Source organism: Scyliorhinus canicula, chromosome 17, assembly GCF_902713615.1.
Source record: "Scyliorhinus canicula chromosome 17, sScyCan1.1, whole genome shotgun sequence".
NCBI classification, from domain to species: Eukaryota; Metazoa; Chordata; class Chondrichthyes; order Carcharhiniformes; family Scyliorhinidae; genus Scyliorhinus; species Scyliorhinus canicula.
The window spans coordinates 108,708,732-108,734,082 of record NC_052162.1 but is presented as its reverse complement, the minus strand read 5'-3'; the positions used below and the strand labels follow the sequence as shown (position 1 = coordinate 108,734,082).

General features: G+C 48.1%; 2 protein-coding genes across 3 annotated transcripts in view; one reads left to right on the top strand and one right to left on the bottom strand.

The window, feature by feature from the left end:
• Positions 1-234: 234 nt before the first annotated feature.
• On the bottom strand, positions 235-25,168 carry LOC119951510 (zinc finger protein 420-like). Its single transcript, XM_038774713.1, has 3 exons — positions 25,065-25,168; positions 22,807-23,697; positions 235-2,311 (listed from the first exon to the last, which is right to left on the bottom strand). The coding sequence occupies exons 2-3, from the start codon at positions 23,586-23,588 to the stop codon at positions 1,492-1,494; spliced, it is 1,602 nt and encodes a 533-aa protein (XP_038630641.1). The 5' UTR covers positions 23,589-23,697; positions 25,065-25,168; the 3' UTR covers positions 235-1,491.
• Positions 24,859-25,351, top strand: part of LOC119951981 — a 54,311-nt gene continuing 53,818 nt past the window's right edge. Inside the window, exon 1 of one of the 2 annotated variants that reach the window (XM_038775426.1) lies at positions 24,859-25,258. In XM_038775426.1, coding sequence (XP_038631354.1) covers positions 24,974-25,258 — 285 coding nt within the window. In that variant the 5' untranslated portion in view covers positions 24,859-24,973. The remainder of the gene's footprint in view (positions 25,259-25,351) is intronic. The other variant, XM_038775427.1, reaches the window with a different exon arrangement.

Genomic DNA, 25,351 nt, shown 5'->3' with positions numbered 1-25,351 from the left:
ACGCAGACACGGGGAGAATGTGCAAACTCCATACGGACAGTGACCCAGACCCAGGATCGAACCTGGGACCTCAGCGCCGTGAGACTGCAGTGCTAACCACTGAGCCACCGTGCTGCCCTCAAAGATTTTATACCTGAGCACTTGGAAAACAATGACTGGATCGGACAGATCAGCATGGATTTATGAAGGGGAAATCATGCTTGACAAATCTACTGGAATTCTTTGAGGATGTAACTAGTCGAGTTGACAAGGGAAGCCAGTGGATGTGGTATATTTGGACTTTCAGAAGGCTTTTGACAAAGTCCCACGTAAAATTAAAGTGCATGGGATTAGGGGCAGTGCATTGAGATGGATAAAAAAACTGGTTGGCCGATAGGAAACAAAAGGTGAGGAATTTATGGGTGTTTTTCAAATTGGCAGGCAGTGACGAGTGGGGTACCGCAGGGATCGGTGCTCGGACCCCAGCTATTTACAATATATATTAATGGTTAGATGAGGGAATAAAATGATGACACGCAGTGAGGTAGGATACAGAGATCCTTCAGTGTGATACCGGCAAGTTGAGCAAGTGGACCAATGAAGGGCAGATGCAGTATAAGTTTGTAAATGCAAATTATCCACTTTGGTAGCAAAAACTAGAAGGCAGACTAATATCTGAATGGCCATAAATTAGAGGGGAATGTGCAACGAAACCTGGGTGTCCTTGTCCAGAAGTCACTGAAGGTAAGCATGCAGTTACAGCAGGTGGTAAAGGCAAATGGTATCCTGGTCTTCATTGCAAAAGGATTCGAGTACATAAGCAGGGATGTCTTGCTGCAATTATACAGGGCCTTGGTGATGTCACATCTGGAATAATGTGTGCAGTTTTGGTCTCCATATCTGATGAAGGATGTTCTTCCTCTAGAGGGAGTGCAGCGAAGGCTTACCAGAGTGATTCCTGGGATGGAGGGACTGACATATGAAGAGAGATTCAATCGGATAGAATTGTATTCGCTGTTGTTCAGAAGAAACGAGGAAGGATCTCATAGAAAGCTATAAAATTTTAACAAGACTAGACAGAGTAGATGCAGGAAGGACGTTCCTGATGATAGATGTGTCCAGAACCAGGAGGCACAGTCTTTGGATACGGGATAGATCATTTAGGGCAAAAATTAGAAATGTCTTCATCCAGAGAGTGGTGAGCCAGTGGAATTTGTTACCACAGGAAGTAGTTGAGGCCAAAACATTGTATGTTTTCAAGAAGCAGTTACATATAGCACTTGGGGCAAAGGGGATCAAAAGATATGGGGGGAAAGCAGGATTAGGCTACTGAGTTGGATAATCAGCCAATATCATAATTAATGGTGGAGCAGGCTCGAAAGGCCAAATGCTGCTGCTCCTATTTTCGATGTTTGGCTGTTTCTATAACTGCGCTGGAGTTTATTAGAATCACCAGAAACAGACACGGATGAACATGGTTCAGTCTTGGATGTGATTAACAGCAAAATCCAATCACGTGGTTTCTTGTGAAGTCGTTGATGTCTCAGCAGGGTGGACGAGGTAGTAAATCCCTTGCCACACTCGGAGCAGATGAAATGGCCGCTCCCCGGTATGAACTCGCTGGTGTCTCAGCAGATGGGATAACTGAGTGAATCCCTTCCCACAGTCAGAGCAAGTGAATGGCTTCTCCCCAGTGTGAACCCGCTGGTGTACAATGAGGTTGGATGATCGCTTGAACCCAGTCTCACACTGAGAGCACCAGAATGGTCTCTCGTCACTGTGAACACGTTGGTGCGACATCAGTTCCCAAGAGCTTTTATAGCACTTCCCACATTCTGGGCATTTAAAAGGCCTCTCCCCAGTGTGAAGTCGCTGGTGCCTCAGCAGGGTGGATGAATCAGCGAATCCCAACTGACACTCGGAGCAGTTGAACGGTCTCTCCCCAGTGTGAAATCGCTGGTGTGTCAGCAGGTGGGATAGTTGTGTAAATCTTTTCGCACACTCAGAGCAGGTGAATGGTCTCTCCCCAGTGTGAACTCGCTGGTGTTTCAGGAGATTTGAGGAATCAGTGAATCCTTTCCCACAAGTAGAGCAGGTGAACGGCCTCTCCCCAGCGTGACGGCGTCGATGTGTTTCCAGTTCAAATGGGAAACTGAATCCCTTCCCACAGTCCCTACATTTCCAAGGTTTCTCCCTGGTGTGTCTGCGCTTGTGTTTTGACAGGTCAGATGATTGGCTGAAGCCTCGTCCACACACAGAACACGTGTACGGTTTCTCCCCACTTTGAACGGTGCTTTTTCCTTCCATGTTCAAAATCCCACGACATTCAGGTCACAATAAATTGGGCGACTATCAGATCCTGATGTGGTTTTCGGTTTCAGTTTTCAGATTGCAAATCCTCCCCTTCGAATAACCCTGTGAAATTGATTTAAACAGAGAAAAGGGAATGAGAGAACCGACAAAAACATGTTTTGAAATTGAGCTGAATGAATGTGGTAATTTGTGGGGCCGGCACAAGGAAAAAGTGACCATGAAAACTGCTGGATTGTTGTAAAACCCCAACTGGTTCAGTATGTCCTTCAGGGAAGGGAAACTGACATTCAGTCTGGACATATACATAGATACATAGAAGATAGGAGGCCTTTTGGCCATTCATCACTATCATGGCTGATCATCCAACTCAATAGCCTAATCCTGCTTTCTCCCCATAGCCTTTGATCCCATTCTCCCCAAGTGCTGTATCCAACTGCCTCTTGAATATATCCAAAGTTTTAGCATCAACTACTTCCTGTGGTAATGTATTACACAGGCTCACCACTCTTTGTGTGAAGAAGTGTCTCCTTATCTCTGTCCGAATGGTTTACCCGGAATCCTCAAGCTGTGACCCTGGTTCTGGACACACCTATCATTGGTAACATCTTCCCTGTCTAGTCTTGTTAGAATTTTATAAGTCTCTATGAGATCCCCCCTCATTCATCTGAACTCCAGCAAGAACAATCCCAACCGAGTCAATCTCTCCTCATATGACAGTCTCGCCATCCTTGGAATCAGTCTGGTAAACCTTCGCTGCACTCCCTCGAGCAAGTACATCCTTCCTCAGAGAAGACCAAAACTGCACACTATACTCCAAGTGTGGCCTCACCAAGGTACTGTGCAGCAGCACATTCCTGCTTCTATACTCAAAACCTCTTGCAATGAAGGCCAACATACCATTAGCCTTCTTTACTGCCTGCTGCACTTGCATGTTTACCTTCAGCTAATGGTATACAAGGACACCCAGGTCCCGCTGCACACTCCCCTCTCCCAATTTACAACCATTCAGGTAGTAATCTGCCTTCTTATTTTTGCTTCCGAAATGAATAACCTCCCACTTATCCAAATTATACTGCATCTGCCATTGGTTTGCACACTCGCCCAACCTGTCCGGATCTTGCTGTATCATCCGCAAACTTTGAGATGTTACATTTTGTTCCCTCATCCAAATCATTAATATATATTGTGAATAGCTGGGGTCCCAGCACCGATCCCTGTGGTACCCCACTGGTTACTGCCTGCCAATTTAGGACCCATTAATCCCTACTCTTTGTTTCCTCTCTGCCAACCAGTTTTCTATCCACCTCAACACATTTCCCCCAATCCCATGTGCTTAATTTTGCACAATAATCTCTTATGCGGGACTTTGCCAAACGCCTTCTGAAAGTCAAATATACCACATCGACTGGCTCCCCCTTGTCGACTGTACTGGTTACCTTTTCAAAGAATTCCAACAGATTTGTCAAGCATGATTTTCCCTTCAGAAATCCATGCTGACTCTGACTGATTCTGCCACTGCTTTCTAAATGTTCCGCAATAAAGTCCTTGATAATGGATTCAAGCATGTTCCCCACTGCTGATGTTAGGCTTACTGGTCTATAAATCCCTGCTTTCTCTCTACCTCCCTTTTTGGATATCGGAGTGACGTGAGCTACTCTCCAACCTGCAGGGACAGTTCCAGAGTCTATAGAATCCCGGAAGATGACCACCAATGCATCCACTATTTCCAGAGCCACCTCCATAAGCACTCTGGGGTGCAGATTCTCAGGCCCTGGGATTTATCCGCCTTCAATCCCATCAGTTTTCCCAGGACCATTTCTCCACTAGTGTTGATCTCCCTCAGTTCTTCCCTCTCACTAAACCTTTCATTCTCCAACATTTCTGGGATCTGATTTGTGTCCTCATTTGTGAAGACAGAACCAAAGTATGTATTTAATTGCTCAGCCATTTCTTTGTCCCTTATTATGCATTTCCGTTTCTGTCTATAGGGGGCCTACATTTCTCTTAACCAATCTCTTTCTCTTCACATATCTGTAGAAACTCTTAGTGTAAGTCTTTATGTTCCCTTCAAGCTTCCTTTCATACTGTACTTTCCCCTTCTTCATCAATCCCATCATCCTTCTTTGCTGAATTCTAAACTGCTCCCAATTCTCAGACCTATTATTTTTCTTGGCCAATCTGTATGCTTCTTCCGTGGATCGGATACTATTTCTAATTTCCTTTGCGAGTCATGGATTGGCCCTCTTACCCGCTTTGCTTTTGTGCCAGACAGGAATGAACAGTTGCTGTCATTCCTCCATGCGTTCCTTGAATGTTTGCCATTGTCTATCCACTGTCATCCCTTTAAGTAACTCTCCCCAATCTATCAAGGCCAACTCACGCCTCATATCTCATAGTTCCCTTTATTAAGATTCAGCACCCTAGTCTCCGAATCAACTACTTCACTCTCCATCTTGATAAAAACTTCTATCATGATGTGGTCTCTCATCCCCAAGGGGTCTCGTACAGTCAGATTGGCAATAATTCCCTTCTCATTACACAGTACCCAGTCTAAGATGGCCTGCTCTCTAGTTGGTTCATAGAACAGTACAGCACAGAACAGGCCCTTCGGCCCTCGATGTTGTGCTGAGCAATGATCACCCTACTCAAACCCACGTATCCACCCTATACCCGTAACCCAACAACACCCCCCTTAACCTTACTTTTTAGGACACTACGGGCAATTTAGCATAGCCAATCCACCTAACCCGCACATCTTTGGCTGTGGGAGGAAACCGGAGCACCCGGAGGAAACCCACGCACACACGGGGAGGACGTGCAGACTCCGCACAGACAGTGACCCAGCCGGGAATCGAACCTGGGACCCTGGAGCTGTGAAGCATTTATGCTAACCACCATGCTGCCGCGCTGCCCCCACATATTGATACCGCGGTTCCTCCACATATTGATCAAGAAAACCATTCCGTATACATTCCAGGAATTCCTCCTCTACGGCATTGTGGCTAATTTGATTTGCCCAATCTATGTGAAGATTAAAATCACCCATGATCACCGATATTCCCTTATTACATGCATGACTAATTTCTTGTTCAATGCTGTTCCCAACCTCACCAGTGCAGTTTGGGGGTCTGTATATGACACCCACTAATGTTTTTTGTCCCTTGGTATTTCTCAACTCTACGCATAGATTCCACATTGTCAGAGCTAATATCCTTTCTCACTATGGTGTTAATTTCCTGTTTAACCAGCAGTGCCACACCACCACCTTTTCTTTTATGCCTGTCCTTCCTAAATAGTGAGAACCCTGGGACAATCTGTTCCCATCCCTGTTCACCTTGCAGCCATGTCTCCGTAATCCCAATTATATCAATCTGCACGATTAGTTCATCCACTTTATTTGCAAATGCTCAGTGCATTAAGGCACTGAGCCTTGAAGTTTGTCTTTTTCACAATTCTTGTCTTGCTCCCAATATTTTTCTCTACTGCCATGTTTGAATTTTGTCCTTGGTTTCTCCACCTATCACCTTTCTGATTCACTTTTCTACCTTTTGTTTTTGTCCTTGCTCCCTCTTTCTCTGACTCCTTGCGTAGGTTCCCACTCTCCTGGCATTTTAGTTTAAACCCTCTAGCAAACAGCCCCCCTAGGACATAAGTTCCAGTCCTGCCCAGACTCTCTTCTCTATAAAAGGAGAGAGAGTTGGAGAAGCAGATGGATTTTATATACCTTCACCTTGAAAAGAACTTTGAAAGAATCTCCAAAATTCTCAACAATCCCTTCACCTAGTCAGACCAGGGTAGCAGGTTTATGTGTACACCATCAATTCCAATTTCCCTTCCAAGTCACACACTATCCCGACTTGTCTGACTTCACCAAATCATAGAATCCCTGAAGTGCAAGAGGCCATCCGAGTCTGCACCATAACTCTGAAAGACACATTCCCCTGCCCCAGACCTGTAATCCTGTAACCCGACCTAACCTGCACACCTTCGGACTGTGGGAGGAAACCAAGGCACCCAGAGGAAACTCATGCAGACACGGGGAGAATGTGCAAACTCCACACAGTCACTGAAGGCCGGAATTGAACCAGGGTCCCTGGTGGTGAGGAAGCAGTGCTAACCCAGCAGTGCTAATCCAGTACTGGATGAACAGAAATGTCCTCAGTTTAAATGTTGGGAAGGCTGAAGCCATTGCCTTAAACCTTGTTGGAAACTCCACTCCCCAAGACAGAACCGATGGCTGTCTCTGCCAACTGTCTGAGGCTGAACCGGACTGTTCACAACCATGGTGAAAGTTTTGCACCAAGATGAGCTTCCAACCACATAACTACAGCATCACCAAGACCACCTATTTCCCACCTCAGTAACATCGCCCAACTCCACCCCAATCTCAGCTCATCTGATGCTGAAACTCTCATCCATTCCTTTGATACCTCTGGCCTTAACTATCCTGACAAATGAGTCGCACATTCAACCTCCCTGTAATCTTGAGGTCATCCAAAACTCTGCTGCCCATGTGCTTACACACACTAATTATTCCCCACCATTCTCTGCTCACTGGCCAAAAGACTCTGGTTATGGAGCACTAATTTAAAAGTTGATTATACTCTCAAATCCCCCCCCCCCCCCCCAGTCTCCCCCCTCGCTATCTCTGTAAACTCCTCCAGCCTATAATCCTCTGAGATATCTTCACTTTCTCTGATTTCCATTTGCTTTTTAAAAATAAATTTAGAGTACGCAATATTTTGTTCCAATTAAGCGTGACCAGTCCACCGAACCTGCATTTTTGGATTGTGGGGGTGAAACCCACAGACACAGAGAGAATGTGCAAACTCCACACAGATAGTGACCCGGGGCCGGGATCGAATCCCGGTCCTCAATGCTGTAGGCAACAGTGTTAACCACTGTGCCATCCCTGATTCCCGATTACTAACAATTCCCAATTTCAAACTGTTCCACCTTTAGTCACAATTGCTGCACATTAAGATGGCGGCTGCACATGCGCGCGTTGTGCACAGTTGTAACATTGCCCCCTATAAAGATGGCTGGACACAGGCGCTTTGTTGCACGTTGTCCCAACAAGGATGCCTGCTGCACATGCGCATTGCCCTGATAAAGATGGCGATCCTTAATCCAGGTTTTCTTAATCACGATAAGGCCGCAGGCGTCAACTCCATTCAAATGTCCAGCGGAACCTTCGGATTGGCATTTTTTGCTGCCGACAGAAATGTTTATGAAATCTTGCAGCCCACTTTCCGGTTCCATTCTCCCTCACTCACCTGATACCTCAGTTTCTCTCCTGCTCTGCTTGCTGACAACGGCGTTTGTCCTTCCAGCTTCGATACTGCGCATGCTCCACTCAGAGCCCCCAACAGCGCATGCTCCATTTACCCCCAGTCTACGCATGCGCCATTCACTGACTGGCACTTCGTACGTTCCAGGACCTCCTGTCGCGAGGACATATTCTAGGTCTCGGTGGATGTTTGGTAATCGTACCGCTATTGAGGGACGATATTGTTGAAATCAAGATCCTATTCTGACATCCGGTTACGGTTGGAGCCAAAGATATCAAATTATTTAGATAATTTATGTAGCAGTCAGGTCATCATAGGGGAATCTATACAGATTAAGAATTGGGTCCCGCGGTTCGCAATCCCATTCAGTATTATCGTGGGTGTTCTGATTACATTTCAACTTCACACTCCTACCTGGAACAACCTATCACCTGCTTGCCGATCAAAAATCTATCTAGCTCTTCCTTAAAAACATTCAGACTCCCCTTGCAATGGCTTTTGAAGAAGGGAGTTTCAGAGACTCACGACTCTCTGAGAGAAAAATTTGGTTCTCCCCTTCTCCATTTTAAATGCACACTTAATGTATAAACATTGAATCTAGCTGTAGAGTCTCCAACAAACATCCTCTCCAATTTTTTTTTGTCAAGGGCCTTCAAGATCTTAATAGTTTTTATTCATGTCATAGCACACATGGCTATGGACCATTGTTCTGAAAAATGGGATTAGAATAGGTAGGTGTTTGGTAGCTGGCACAGACAAGATGATCAAAAGTTCTACTTTCTATGCTGTAAAAATCTATGACTCTGTGACTCAACTCTTATTCTTCTGAGCTCCAGAAGATACAACCTCAAATGTCCAGATTGTTATAAACAGGTCCGTCCCCAGCGCTGGCACCAAGTTGGCTCTCATCCTCTGTATTCTTCCACCAGGTCACACAAGCAAAAGAGGTAGCGGTGGACAAGCACCCAGCATTCAGGCATCAGAGGCACACAGCGAGGGTGGAGGGCAGAAAAAAAAACATCCACCTACAAAAGAGCAGGAAGCTCAACCAAGTCAAGAAAAGTAAATAAAATATGGGACAAAGCAAAGATGGGCCGATCCTGACGGGGACACTGCCTAAACTAAAACAAAAAGCAATGGAAAATTAAAAATCTCAAATCAATATGCGGTTAAAGGGGTGTATATAGCGCCCCAAAACTATAGTGCCTACAGGGCAGAGAAAGCCGTAATGGAGCCAGTGATAGCGGCATGCTCCCATCAACGTTTTCAAACTTTTTTCTGGAGACCCATTTTTATCACCCGGCCGACCTTCAGGACCCACGCCGGCTGACCTTCGCAATGCATGCCGGCCGACCTTCGCGACCCACGCCGGCCGACCTTCCTGATGCATGCTGGCCGATCTTCGTGACCCACCATTTTCTCTTACTTTTAATGCGAGAGGTAAGCCTGCTTGGTCCTCATTTACTTGTTTGCTGCTGACAAAATGGAGGATTTGCAATCGTGCCCAAAGCATGTGATGTCAGCGTTCGGGGCTTGTGAACTGCTCTCTGCCTCGCTTCAGGCAGGAAGATTTCGTTGAATTAAACAAAAAATCTTCTCCTGGGTCAGCGCGCTGATGTCAGGAGGTGGCGGTGCTTCTCGCTGGGTTCCGCGCATGCGCACTGATGAGCGGGCAAGCATGCGCAGTGCGCCCACATTCTTTTAGTTGGTCGCGGCCGTCATTTTTAAAGCCGCTCGCAGCCGGCATTGTTAAAAGCCGGCTGCTGCATTTGTTGCGTGTGAATTCCCGCAATCGGGAATGCCGCGATGGATGGCTCCACGACCCTCCCGACACCTGCCCGCGACCCAACCGCAGGTCGCGACCACCATTTTGAAAATGCCTGCTCTACAGGGACACCTGGCTGCGAACAAGGTCACAGTACAAAGGTTGGCGGAATTGCGGATAGCACTGGGACTGTCAGAGGATCGAGCATCGATATAGATCGGTTGTAGACTTGGCATTGAGATAGCAGATGGAATTTAATCCGGACAAATGTGAGGTAATGCATTTTGTAAGGTCTAATACAGATGGGAAATGTATAGTAAATGGCAGAACTCTTAAGAGAATTGACAGGCAAGAGGGATCTGGGTGTATAGATACACAGGTCACTGAAAGTGACAACGCATGTTGAGAAGGTAGTCAAGAAGGTATACAGCATGCTTGCCTTCAACGGACGGGGCACTGAGCATAAAAATTGGCAAGTCAAGCTGCAGTTGTATAGAACCTCAGTTAGGCCACACTTGGAATATAGTCTTCAATTCTGGTCACCACACTACCAGAAGGATGTGGAGGCTTTTGAAAGGGTACAGAAGAGGTTTACCAGAATGTGCCTTTTATGGAGGTGATTAACTATGAGGAGAGGTTGGATAAACTCGATTTGTTCTCACTGGAATGACAAAGGTTGAGGGGTAACCTGGTAGAAGTCTCCAAAATTATGAGGGGGCATGGACAGAGTGGATAGTCGGATTCTTTTTCCCAGGCTAGAGGGGTCAATTACTAGGGGACATAGGTTTAAGGTTTGAGGGACAAAGTTTAGAGGAGATGCAAGGGATGTTTTTTACACAGATGGTAATGGTGCATAGAACACGCTTTCAGAGAAGGTGGTGGCAGTAGATACAATAATGATGTTTAAGGGGCATCTTGACAAATACATGAATAGGATGGGAATAGAGGGATATGGACCCCGGTGGTGTAGAAGGTTTGAGGTTAGACAGGCAGGGGGTGGCACGATGGCGCAGTGGTTAGCACTGCTGCCTAACAGTGGGCACCCAAAGTTAAGTATAGGCATTAGCGTTAGAGATAGATTAGTTCGTAGTACTGTTGTGCATGAGTACATCTTACTGTGTGTGTAATTAAATAGTATTGACTTTGAACTAACTAACTGCTGTATTGGCTCTTTGATCGGTATTCGGGTTGTGGCGGCATCGAGAGATACCTGGCGACTCTAAAGTATAAACATAATTAAGATTGAGAAAGGCGACCATATTGACCGCCATATTTATAACCTGATAAATACAGCAACATTGTGCATCTGTAAAAGTTGGTAAGAGTCATTGTGGACATGCCGAGTTTCCTTAGTTTCCTGACGAAGTATAGATGCTGTTGTGCTTTCCTGGTGGTAGCGTTGACGTGGGTGGACCAGGACAGATTTGTGGTGATGTGCACACCTAGGAATTTGAAGCTGTCAACCATCTCCACCTCGGCCCCATTGATGCAAATAGGCGTGTGTACAGTAATTTGCTTCCTGAAGTCAATGACCAGCTCTTTAGTTTTGCTGGCATTCAGGGACCATTGCACAATTCCACTAGTTTCTCTACCTCTCTCCTGTATTCTGACTCGTCATTGTTCGCGATCTGACCCACTATGGTCATGTCATCAGCAAGCCTGTAGATGGAGTTGGAACCAAATTTTGCCACGCAGTCGTGAGTGTATAGGGAGTATAGTAGGGGCTAATTCCGCAGCCTTGCGGGGCCCTGGTATTGAGGACTATTGTGGAGGAGGTGCTGTTCTTTAGCCTTACTGATTGTGGTCTGTGGGTCAGAAAGTCGTGGATCCAGTTGCAGAGTGAGGAGCCAAGTCCAAGGTTTTGGAGCTTTGATGTGAGTTTGGCTGAGATTATGGTGTTGAAGGCGGAGCTGTAGTCAATAAATCGGAGTCTGATGTAGGAGTCTTTGTTGCCGAGATAATCCAGGGATGAGTTTAGGGCGAGGGAAATGGCGTCTGCTGTACTTTTCTTTGTTAGTCAAAAATCAGTTCTGAGAAGTCAACAAGGATATTCCCTTCTCAAGGTGGGGAGGTCTGTAAGAAATCACCCTCTAAAAATCTTCAAAAATGTATTGAAAAGAATAGCAATTGCTCTGTCTCTGTGAAGAAAGATTCTTGGGTTGATAAACACAGGACAGTATGGTTCTGTTATTTATGCCCAGGACATGTTTCTAGCACAGATCCTGAAACAAGGCAAATTTGATAGGATGAGGTGATATCATATCCCAAATGTAAACGGTGGGTGCACGGTGGTGCAGTGGTTAGCACTGGCCAATTTACCTACACTGTGCATCTTTTTGGGTTGTGGGGGTGGAACCCAAGCAGACACAGGGAGAATGTGCAAACTCCACAAAGACAGTGGCATGGGGCAGGGATCGAACCCGGATCCCCCGCGCCGTGAGGCAGCAATGCTAACCCCTGTGCTGCCTGGCATTTTAATAAGTGATTGATATAAACCCAATGAATTCAGTTATATAAACAACCTTTTGAGACAGTAAAGAGCTTCTCAAACAGATCCATCCATCCACATATGCTCCACTGGGAGTGAGACACAAGTTTGGAATTGCAACCTAATGTTGAATGAATGATGACACTTTCAAAGTGGAAAGATCATCTCAAGCCCCTGAACCAAATGGAGTGTGTGTTGCCACGGCGGCCAAGCCTGATTTGTGTATCTGTGAACCTGCCTGTGTGCAGACCGATCAGTCCAAATAACTTTGGAAAGTGATGACTGACTGGTGGAAACAGGTCCATTCAGACAATGTGTTCCAGATCCTAATTACTAACTGAGTAAAATAATCTCCTCATCTCCATCCTGGATTATCTTAAAGCTGTGTTCTGCGGTTACCAACTATCCTGCCAATGGAAACAGTTTCTCCCGATGTGGATGAAAATTCCTTGGCAATGTCCACATCTCCCTTAAATCACTCCTTAACCTGCTCTGCTCTAAAGAGAACAATTCCAACTTCTGCAGTCCCACCACAGAACTGTAACCCCCTCATCCCTGATACTATTCTGGGAAAATTTCCCTGCACCCTGTCCAAGGACATGACATCTTTCCTAAAGTGTGGTGTTCAGAATTGAACACAATATTTCAGCTGCGGAGTAATCAATGATTTATAAATATTCAGTACAACTTCCTTGCTTATGTACTGTATGCCACCATGAATAAACTGTTGGTTTTTGATTTAGATTAGAATGTCGGGAGGTCGCAAGGACATGTATCGTGGTATCCCTGATCATGGCGCCATGCGTCACGGCATTCCTGATCGCGGGAAAAGTTCCCAACGGTGAAACTGGCTTTTTAGAATGCCAGCCGTGACTCATTTCCAGAGTGCCGGCTGTTCCGCGCATGCGTGCCCCCTCAGCAGTGCGCAGGCCCGGGGCCCAGCGGGGCAGAACGCCTCCTCCTGAAGTCAGCACACTGATCCAGGCACAGATTTTTTAAAAATCTCTGGAGTCTTCCTGCCTGGAGCGGCAGCAGAGAGCACATCATGCTTCGTACAATGATGTCACGTGTTCTGGGCGCAAGTGAGATTCCTACATTTTGCCAGCAGTGTTGGTGAACAGTGTTTGGCCTCTGGTAAACAACCCATGAGAAGGAGCTGAAACAGGAACAAAGCAGCATAAAGATGATTACTTGAGCGGTGTGTTTATTAATTGTGCCACTGCAAGTCAGGATTCAAAGTTCATGTGTGTCATGTGCACAGAAGCACTGGCAAATGAAAGTTTAAAACTCTCAAAACTTCAAAGACATTTGAAGACTATTGTGAATTCGAGGCCAAACCTCTTTATTTTGTGAGCTGTTTGCAGAGATCTTAAATCATTAGCTGAAGTCATTATCAGAAATGTAACATTGAATAACAAAGCAAGTGACATCGCAGGGACCAAGCAGGCTCACCTGTCACATTAAAGGTAAGTGAAAATATGGGTCGCGAATGTCGGACGCCATAATCCGAAGGATGGCCAGTTGGTAAAAATTGGGTCCTGGGCAAAAATGCTTGAACAACACTGATTTAGTTTATACTGCCTCTCCTCATTCTTCTTTCCAAAATACATCATTGACGATGAATCAATTTGGCATGTTCCCTGGAATGAAGAGCTTGTCATATGAGGAACGGATGAGGACTCTGGGTCTGTACTCATTGGAGTTAAGAAGGATGAAGGGGGATCTTTTTCAAAACTTACAGGACACTGCGAGGCCTGGATAGAGTTCATGTGGAGATGTTTCCAATTGAAGGAAATACTAGAACCAGAGGATACCATCTCAGACTAAAGGGACGATCCTGTAAAACAGAGATGAGGAGGATTTTCTTCAGCCAGGGGGTGCTGAATCTGTGGAACTATTTTCCGCAGAAGGCTGTGGAGGCCACGTCACTGAGTGTCTTGAAGACAGAGATAGATAGGTTCTTGATTAATAAGGGGATCAGGGGTTATGGGGAAAAGGCAGGAGAATGGGGATGACAAAAATATCAGCCACCATTGAATGGCGGAGCAGACTCGATGGGCCAAGTGGCATAAGTCTGCTCCTATGTCTTATGGAGGGGGTGAAAGATGCTAAATGAACACAAGAATTTTTTTTACAGCTGATTTGAAGGTGCAGATTTGCATCAAAGATTAAATCAGAATTAATATTCAAAGTTAAACTATTTTACTGCCAAAACAACTTCAGCTGGCAGTCAGTGAATGAAGAGGAAAGATCCCAAGACAGCAGTTCTTCAAAGCTCACTGCAGCCCCGACAGCTCAATCAGCTCCACTCTCAGTTCAGGAGAGCTCAACAACTCCACATACTGTCAACAGGGGACTTCTCCTGGTGCAATGGGACCAGCATTCCTGCTTCAACTAACACAAATAAAACTGGATTAATCAGTTAGTCTGATTGCCATTTGTGGAATCTTACTGTGCACAAACTGGCTGGCATGAAACAGTAACAACTTGTATTTCTGGAACTTGTTTAATGTAATCAAACATCCCAAGTTGCTTCAGAGGATTTTCATAAAGAAACAAATTACACCAGGTGTCATGGGGGAAATTAGGGTCAATGGACTAAACCATAATTAGATTTGCAGATTTCACCAAACATCTTTCAGCAAGAGAGAGGTGGAGAGGTTTAGGGAGGGAATTTCACAGCTTCACACCAAGACATGGCCACCAATGGTGGAGTAATTGCAATCAGAGATGTTCAAGAGGCCAGAGTGAGAGGAGTGCAGATATCTCAAGAGGGTTGTGTGACTGGAGATTACAGAGATAGGGAGGGACGAGGCCATTGAGAGATTTGAAAACAAGGATATGAATTTTAAAATCGAGGCATTTCTTGACCAGGAGCCAATGTAGTTCAGAGAGCACAAGGGTGACGTGTGAACGGGACCTGGTGTGAGAAAGTATATGGGCAGCAGAGTTTTGGATGATCTCACGTTTCCATGTGGGGGAGAGGTGAATGTGAGAGGCTGATCTGGAATGTATAGGAATCGGCAAGTCTTTTTTTTAAAAATCAAATTAAGTGGCAATTTAGCGTGACCAATCGACCTACCCATCACATTTTGGGTTGTGAGGGTGAGATACACGCAGACACGGGGAGAATGTGCAGGAATCGACAAGTCTAAAGGTAACATGGACATGGCTGACCATTTGAGGGGCGGGCGACGTCATGGAGACTGAAATATCTGGTATTAGTGATGGTGTGGATACGTGGTCCGAAACTTATCCCGGGGTCAAATATGACACAGAGATTATGAAGAGTGTGGTTCAGCCTGAAACAGTTACCAGGGAGATGGATCCATTTGGTAGTTAGGCTACTGTATTTGTCGTGGTGACGGAGACAATGGCTTTGGTATTCTCAATTCTTAATGGGAGGAAATGTCTGCTCATCCAGTACTGGAAGTGAGAGAAAACTGGTAGCAATATCAGTTACCATGGGGATGTTGGATTGTCAGCAGTTTACTGAGAATAGGGTCAAGGGAGCAGAAGGCAGGTTTCATTATAACAGGAGTAGGACAGAAGGCCCTATTACGATCCAGGACCAGGCTCTAACACTAGCTAGGTTATCGGACAGAAACCCCGATATTTAATTTAATTTGTAAGGCGTTGAGGAAAGGAATCTTTGCTCCAGGGTTGATTCCATGCACAAATCGGGATACGGTATATTAAAACAAACTTTATACTAACACAGTATTAAAATAACTTCAACATAATTCAAAAAAAAATCTGTTAAATAAACAATGCTGAAGAATGACAATGAAACACAAACTCCTGCCAGCTAGCTTTTATTTCCACAAAAGCAAAACACATCTCAGGTCAAAAGCCACTTTTAAATACAGTTAGCAGACTCAGGAATACTTGGGGAAGAGATATTTTGAGACTGTTTGAGGAGAGAAATCCGAAAGCCTGTCAGAATAATGCAAAATCTATGGCTGTATTTGTCAGAAACTGCTTCTCAGCTCACCTTCTAGCCAAAAAACTCAACTCTGTCTGCTGAAGACCTGGTACAGCCCTACCTCCTCCCATTAGATGCATCCACTTAAATCCACTCAAATCCATTAGATACACCCACTTATTCCACTCAAATCCCATGACGATTATTTAAGTTGAAGCAGAATGTGCGGGATTCTGCATTGGCTGATGCCGGAATCAGGTAAAATAATTGAGCGGAGAAGAGAATCGTTTCCGACCCCAAATTCGTGGAGGGTGCCGATATGACAACAAATTGCAATTTTCCTTCACCTTGTCAGTGGCGTACAGTAAACATCGTTTTCATATCATTGGCGGGCTTGACCCGATATTCTCCGGGGCCATCATGATTCTTCACATCCGATGGGTTAAGTTCCCGACTGTGTGGTTCACTTGTGCTTTTAAAAATTGTGAAACCGGCATCGTGACAGATGAGGGAAAGAGAGGAGGTAGGAAACGGAGGGGCATGACCGTGAGCTGCAGACCCGGATACTGGCAGCGGTGGGGGGGGGGTGGCAGTGATGGTGAGGGAAGGGCTGTGGCGCCAGGGTGACCCCCCACGGGACTGGGGCAGTGTCCAGGCACGGACCACCATTGCCGCGGCCTGCAAGACAGACATCTTGCTGCACACCCCACTGACCACCACCTTGGCCCCTGGACCTGTAGAGTGACACCGGCCATATGGGTGCCCCCACCCCCACATCCCACCCAGCTGCCACCTGCCAGCGGAGCATGACGGCCCACCCAGCCCCTACAGGGGTGCTGGGCGGGGGCTGCGGAGCATACCACTGGCATGGGCAATGTCAGCTGACGGTACCCTGGCAGCAGGGATGGGTGCCAGCGGCAGAGTCCCCCACGGTGCTGGGCACTGACGGGACCAGTAGTGCGTGATGTGGGCAGTGTGCACGACACCTTCAACCTGGTCCACTCAACCTGGACAATTTCTGACATGTTCGACACATCCCTCCAGGCTAGGGGGTTGGTCCCTGGGGAACAGGGGTTATCCACTCCGGTCATGGCTGAAGAAGCCTATCCAGAGGTCACAGACTGACGCAGAGACCTGCTAAAACAACACCCATGCAGCGACCTGGTCCATGATCGAGTGGTGCTTCGGCCTCAAGAAGATGCGGTTCAGGTGTCTGGACCGCTCTAACGGGACCCTCCAGTATGATGCTGAGAGGGCCACCGGCATCGTGGCGGCCTGCTGCATCCTCCGCAACATCTCGCAGCAGAGGGGTGATGTGCTGGAGAAGGATGAAAACCAGGCCTCGTCTGACGATGAGGATGAGGGTGTGGGCGAGAGTGGACAGGACATGGGGCCCAGGCAGCCACAGGAGGCTGCTCGATGTGTGCGGCAGGGCCAACATGCATGGGACGCTCTGATCACCTCTGGGTTCACCGGCTCTGGGGGCGGGGACACTGGCCAGGGGCACGGACACCTCATCCCACCCCCGCAACCCCGCCCCTACCCCTCCTGGCCACCCCTCTTCCTGCAACTCCCTCCGTGATACATAACTGCCGCATTGACAGTTACACCAGGTCTGGTCCATGGGATGGAGGAGGATGACAACCCGCTCTGCTATGAGCTCTGGTGCTCCGCAACGTTTGACAACGTCTGACTCCTGCCCATGGCAGCACTTTCCACTGTCCACCTGGGCGACCTCTGCATGCGAGCTGGCCATTCCATCACATGGTGCCATCGGATCTCTGTGGTGACAATAGTGGGGATGGTTCGGGGGGGGGGGGGGGGGGAGCCCAAACGACACAAACCATCCGCCCATTCACATCCCCTCTCTGGCCAGCCCAGACCAGCCCATCCCTCACACCCATCTGACAGAGCACCGAGGCAGGTTGTCACAGTGTGATCAGGTGTTTAATATGACAACGTATATAGAGATTTGTGTGTTAGCCCCTATAACTAAATGTGCCCTGCACCTGTGCCAACGTAACTGGTGTCTAACGCTATGTCTTGGTGGATACCCAGCCAGTACAGCAGGAGATGAGGCGGCCTGCTGTGATTCCCAAACTGTGACCTGGGTCCCCATTGGCACCTGTCTTCTTGTGCGACCAGGCATGATGGACCCAGCTGCCGCTTGGGTGTCCCAGGTGGATTGGTGCTGCCCTGTTCTGCTGGCTGCCCACCAGACACACCAGGGTCAGGAGGTGGGGGACGAGAAAGAGTCCCAAGGTTCTGTGGTGTTCTGGCACCTCCCTTGCGGGAGTCATCGGCATGGCCCCATCATCATCTCCTGCCTCGGGGTGGGTGCCCGATAGCCGCCGGGCTACTCCATGGAACGGTGGTGCGAAGAGAGCTATTCCCTGAGGTTCCCTGTCACTTGGCACTGCCAGTCCTGGAGGTCCGCTCTGGTCTTGACCAGGATTTGCATGCTCGCAGCCATTGAGCACAGAGAGTGTCTGGGACTGCGCCGCAACCCCCAATGACTGTGCCACAACCCCCAATGACTGTGCCACCACCTTCTGGGTCTGTGGCATATCAGCAAGTGACTGAGCCACCTCTCTCTAGGGCTGGACCACCTACCTCAGTGTCTGCGTGTGAGCAATGCCGCCGCCGTTACCAGCCCATGGCCCGCTGTGATTGGGCCATGCTCAGGAATGCCGCAGCGATTTCCAGGTGGCTCTCGCATGTCATTGCCTGTGAGGCGGCAACCCTGTCCTGGGCCTCGGCCAGCACCGGCACAGAATGCCCCAGGCCTTGGACATGCTGATCCATAGCCCAAACCATTGCCCGGAAATCCTCCACTGCGGACGCTAGCCGTGCGGCGTTAGTCTGGGTGGCATGCATGGTCGGCACCACATCCTGCTCCTGCATATGGTAGGACTACATCTGCACCTGCAGGCACTGGATGCTCGCCGACAACCCCTCTGCGATTGCATCTGCACAATCGATGGGACTGTCCGCTTCAGAAGCCCAAAACCAGTCTGGACGGCAACTAGTACCTGAGGTCGGCCAGGTCTCCGACAGTCTACCCACTTGGGTGTTCCTACCTTCCCCTGCTGTACCGGATCAGCTGTGTGGTGCGCACCAGAGAGTGTCTCAGGAGCCTCTTCACTAAAGTGCCCAACTGAAGTGGGTGTCTCTGGGATAGTGGAAGATGTTGGAGACAGCTGTGACATGAATCATAGAATTTACAGTACAGAAGGAGGCAATTCGGCCCATCGAGTCTGCACCAGCCCTTGGAAAGAGCACCCTACTTAAGCCGACGCCTCCACCCTACCCTATCCCTGTAACCCAGTAATGCCACCTGACCTTTTGGACACTAAGGGGCAATTTAGCATGGCCAATCCACCTAACCTGCACATCTTTGGATTGTCAGTGGAAACCGGAGCACCCGGAGGAAACCGACACAGTTGCAGGGAGAAGGTGCAAACTCCACACAATCACCCAAGGCCGGAATTGAATCCGGGACCCTAGAGCTGTGAGGCAGCAATGCTAACCACTGTGCCATCCTGCCGCCCCAGGGAAGTGAGTGTCATCCTCAGACTTGAGTTCTGGGTGTCCTGCATCTTGGGTTAAGGGCTGCCATCCGAGCTGCTCTCATCGTCGTTGCACGGTTCACGGGTGGGCTCCGGCTGTGGCATTGGCTCGGGGTGGGGACACTAGATGGACCCGCCCCATCTCCAGCAGGTCCTGCAAGGCACAAGACAAGACACATGATTAGACCGTAGACCAGGGGGTGGTGGGGGTGAGGGTAGATGTGCGGGGGTGGTGAGCATGAGTGTGAGGGTAGGCATGAGGGTGGGGATGAGGGTGGGCGTGATGGTGAGGGTGGTGTGGGGTGAGGGCAGTGTGAGGGTGGTGTTGTGGAACCGCAACTCAGCAGGGTCTCACTTCCTTGCCCGCAGCCAAACTCCACGCCGGCAACCTCCCTTACTTCCGGGCCGCTGACCACAATCAGGGCCCTCCGCCCTGCTATGGGCAGCCTTCTCCTGGGTGGGGATGGGGTGGGGACAAATGGAAAACGATAGTCTGAAGTATGCAGCCCAGGGGGTGGGTAGCTGGTGGCCTCAATGGCCAGTGCATCCGGCCATGGTGGCTGGTATGGGTGCCAGCATGTGGTGCAGCGTGGGCGCGGGTTCAGCCATCCTCTAGGTGGGGGAGGGGGCGGGGGGGGGGGGGGGGGGGGGGGGGGGGGGGGGGGGGGGGGGGGGGGGGGGAGGGGGGGGGGGGGGAGGGGGGGGGGGGGGGGGAGGGGGGGGGGGGGGGGGTGGGGGGGGGGGGGGGGGGGGGGGGGGGGTGGGGGGGGGGTGGGGGTGGGGGGGGGGGGGGGGGGGGGGGGGGGGGGGGGGGGGGGGGGGGGGGGGGGGGGGGGGGTGGGGGGAGGTTAGGGCTCGGGGGGGGCAACCGGTTTAGAGTGCCAGAGGCGTAGGGCTACCCTGAGGAGGTTGTGCAGCTTCTTCTGGCACTGCTGGACAGTCTGGTGCACGGCACTGACCACCTCTGCCACTTGCGCCCCGGCACGAATGGTGGAGGCTGGCAGCCTCTTTCCTTAGCCAGGACACAGGGTTATCCGCCTCTCCTCCACAACGTCTAGGAGGATCTCTGCCTCAGCACTGGTGGAAGCACGGAGCTGGTGGATGCCTGAGATGGTGTGTGTGAGGAGCAGCAGTGTGTATACACGACTGCGGCTTGTCAGCGTCCCGAGTGTCAAGTGCAAAACCGGTTGAATCCCACACCGTTTCTCATTGGAATCGATTGTGTTCCATGCACTGCCGGTGCTAGCCCTTTAACAGTAGCTGCATCGGTCCAGGTGCAGTGCCAGCTTTGCGGTTGTAGAACTCCACGAATCCTGTGCCAGCATCATCACTTATTCTCAAAAATGGAGAATCATGTCTCGATTTATTTACCCCTAGGGAACCACCTTTATATTATCAAAATTCCATTTGCCTCAATTTTACCATTCATTAATTGCATCTGTCTCCAAAAAGGCAGCTGTCTTTCAAATCAGGATTCCTAAAAACAGAACTGCAGTTGTCACATACTAACCCAGGCTTTTAATCCTTATTGCACCTACATAAAATACAATATCTCTGAAATTCCTATTTTATACAGCCCCTTGAGCTTGCTCTGTCATTCAATTAGATCCTGGCTGATCATCAACCACAATACCACTTTTCTGTTCCATCTCCATACTCCGTGATGTGATTGGGCTCCAGAAAGCTATTGATCTTAAACTTGAACATGCTCAATGGTTGAGCTTTCACAGTCTTCTGCGGGTACACAGTGATTAGGACTACTGCCTCAGAGCGTAGGACCCGGGTTCAATTCTGACCTTGAGTGACAGGCTGTGTGGAGTTTGCACATTCTCCCCATGTCTGAGTAGGTTTCTTCCAGGTGCGCGGTTTGCTCCCACAGTCCAAAAATGTGCAGGTTAGGTGGTGGATTGACTATGGTAAATTGCCCCTTTGTGTCGAAAGGTTAGGTGGGGGTATGGGAACATGGCAGGGGAGTGGGCCAAATAAGGTGCTCTTTCAGAAGGTCAGTGCAGACTTCATGGGCTGCATTATCTCCTTCTGCACCTTCGGGATAACTCAAATAAAAATCAAGAATCGAAGAGTAACAACTCTTGAGTGAAGAAGTCCCTCCCCCATCTCAATCTTAAATGGCCTGCCCAATTCTGAGATTATACCATGTTTTAGACTCACCAGCCAGGCTAAATATCTTATCAACATCTACCCTGTCACGCCCTGGAAGAATTTTGCGACTTTATTTAAAAAAAAATTTAGAGTACCCAATTATTTTTTTACAGTTAAGGGCCAATTTAGCGTGGCCAATCCACCTACCCTGCACATCTTTGGGTTATGGGGGTGAAATCCACACAAACACAGGGAGAAAGTGTAAACTCCACACGGACAATGACCCAGAGCCGGGATCGAACCAACTTTGCAACTTTCAATGAGGTAACAACCTCATTCTTTGAAACTCTAGGAAGTACTGACCCAGTTTCCTCGATCTCCCCTGTGCCAATCTCGCCATCCTAGGAATTTGTGAACCTCCGTCGCAATCCATCTATAGTGAATATCCCTCATTAGAGAAGAAGACCAAAACTGTACACAATACTTCAGGTGAGGTCTGACCAAGGCTCTATACAACCGCAGAAAGACATCTTTACTCCTCCACTCAAATCCTTTGGTGATGAAGCCAACATACCACTTGCCTTCCTGGTTTTTGGCTGCACCTGAAGTTTGCCTTTCGTGAATCGTTAACATGGACACCCAGATCTCTTTGGACAGCAGAACCTCCCAACCTCTCCCCAGTTCAGAAATAGTCTACCTCTTGTTTTTTTTCTCCTCTTTGTATTGGTCCGGCGATGCCGTCAATCAGCCGGAAGGCAGGGAAGGCATGGGCCACACATTGCTGCCTCAGAGCTCCAGGGTCCCAAGTTCATTTCTGGCCTCGGGTGACTGCCTGAGTGGAGATTGCAGTTTCTCCCCGTGTGTGCGTGGTTTTCCTCTGGATGCTCCGGTTTCCTCCCACAGTCCAAAGATGACCTTGCTAAATTGCCCCTTAGTATCCAAAAGGCTAGTTTGTGTTACTGGGTTACGGAAATAGGGGTGGAGGCGTGGGCGTAAGTAGGGTGTTTCTTCCAAGGGCTGTTGCAGCCTTGATGGGTCGAATGGCCTCCTTCTGCAGTATAAATTCTAGGATTCTAAGCAGCAGAGACAGTTGATCAGATTATCTCAATTGTAATGACAAAGAGGCTCCATGAGTTCCTCACACTTGTTAGAGTTGAGGATAGAGGAGACAAGGGAGAGGGAGAGCCCTTCAAAAGAAAATAACTTGAGTGAGATATTAAAATGACCGGGCACACAAAGTTGATTTATTTGCCTTTTATTGATAATGTCAACATGTATAACTGTGCCGGAGTTTAAAAACATCAGCAGAAACAGGTTATGATAAACATCTTCACTTCTGGATGTGATTAACTGTAAAATCCAATCGCTGTAGTTACTTGTGAATTCGCTGGTGTTTCAGCAGGTTGGAGGAAGTAATGAATCCCTTCCCACATTCGGAGCAGGTGAACGGCCTCTCCCCGGTGTGAAGTCGCTGGTGTCTCAGCAGGGTGGATGAATGAGCAAATTTTTTCCCACAGTCGGAGCAGGTGAACGGCTTCTCGCCAGTATGAGTGCGCCGGTGTGCCAGAAGTTGGGATGTGGTAATAAAACCCTTCTCACACACAGAGCAGGTGAACGGCTTCTCCCCAGTGTGACTACGCTGATGAACAGTGAGGCTATATGATGCCTTCAAACCAACCCCGCAGTGAGAGCACTTGAACGGTCTCTCATCAGAATGAACATGCTGATGGCGTGTTAATTCCCCGGAACGTTTAAAACACTTCCCACAATCTGAACATTTAAAAGGTTTCTCATCAGTATGAACTTGCTGGTGTTGCAGCAGGCAGGATGATTGAGTGAATCCCTTCCCACACTCAGAGCAGATGAATGGTCTCTCCCCAGCATGAATTCGCTGGTGTTCCTGCAGGTGGGATGAAGTAATGAATCCCTTTCTACACACAGAGCAGGTGAATGGTTTCTCACCGGTGTGAGTGTGCCGATGATTTACCAGCCTGAACTGCTCATAGAATCCTTTTCCACAATCCTCACATTTCCACAGTTTCTTTCCGGTGTGTCTGCGCTTGTGTTTCCACAGGCCAGATGATCGGCTGAATCCTTGTCCACACACAGAACACGTGTAAGGTTTCTCGCCACTGTGAATGGTGCTTTTTCCTTCCATGTTCAAAATCCTATGATATTTAGATCACAACAAATTGGGCAACTCTGTCAGATCCTGATGTGATGTTAGGTCTGAGTTTCCAGACTGAAAATCCTCCCTTTCTAATACCCTGCAAAATAGATTTAAAACAGAAAAAAGGGAGTGAGAGAGACGTCACAAACACACATAGACAGGTTGTGAAATTGAGCTGAATGAATCTGGTCATTTTTGGAGCCAGCACAAGTACCATTACCTCCAAATCACACTGTCCTCACTTTTCTGCTCATCTCATACTGGATGTCGGATGTCAGACATTTACCTCCATTTAAATATGGGGAACACTGAAACCATTATCTTCAGTCCAAACCCAAACTCCATCCCTCTCCCTGGCAACGGTTTTGAGTCTAAATCAAAAGCTAAAAGCCCTGGTGAAATATTTCAACCCCAAGCTGAGCTTCCAACCACACATCCCACAAAATCACCAAGACCATCTATTTCCACCTCAGTAACATCGCCCAACTCCACCCCAGTCTCAACTCAACTGCCGCTGAAAGTTGCATCCATTTCTTTGTTACCTCGAGACGTAACTATCCTAACACACTCTCCAGGAATCTCCCTTTAATCTTGAGGGTCAAAAACCCTGTCGTCTGTGTGCTTACTTATTCATCCATCACTACTGTGCCCACTGATTTAAGAAGCACCTAAATGTTAAAATTCTCACCCTTTCTTTCAAATCTCTCAAGCTTTGACACTCCCTATCTCTGTAATCTCCTTCAACCTCACAACTCAGACATATCTACCCTCCTCTGATTTCAACCATCTCAGCATTCTGATTTTAATTATTCCACCTTTGATGGCTGCACCTTCAGGTGTGACTTTCTCCCTTAGGTAAGGTAGATAAAGAAAAGCTGTTCCCATTGGCTGATCGTAAAAGGATTATGGAACACAGACTTAGGATCTTGGGCAAGATCCAGAGGGTGTATGTGAAGAGGCAATTTTACACACTGAGTGGTAATGACCAGGAACTTACATTCAATGGCCAATAATATCCAGGTCCTGATAAATCAACTGACTCTGTCAAGTTTCCAGTTTGCAAATTATATTCTAATATTATTATTTGTGAAAGACGTTTACAGACGCTGTCAGTCTAGGATAGAAATTGCGAGGAGAGAAACATTTGTCTTAGTTTGAGTTTTCTATGTGTATATCCTCCCTTTCTAATCCCTCATAAAATTAGTTTCCAAAATCCATTAGTGCCAGTCCAGGGAAGAAATTTACAATATTGTTTCCTTATGCTGCCTGGCGCATGATGACAACGCATGCGCCCTGCTGCACATTACCCCTATATAGATGGCGGCCGTTAACTTGGGCCTGAAAACGCCGCCCCGCAGCTGCTGCGTTTTACGATGAAGCGGGACCGACAAATGCTTATTAGAGTTTCTAGCCCTCCACTGGGTATTTATAAAGCCTTTCCAACTGCTCCGTTGCCTTTGTTACCTTCCGCTCATACGCAGTTTCTCTTCAGTGCCGAAACTGATGTGATCACCTCTCAACATCTGGAGTGCCCACACTACGCATGCGCCGGCCTGATCCCAAAACAGCGCATGCACCTTTTGCGACCTCACAGTACGCATATGCATGCACTTCCTGCAATCAGAATAGGCCACATTCTCTTTCACCGCGAATGCTGGGTAAGAGTCCTGCCATTTAAAGTGAAAATGTTCAATCGAGAAGTATGTTTATATGATATTATAATCGGAAACATAGGGCTAATGTATATGATT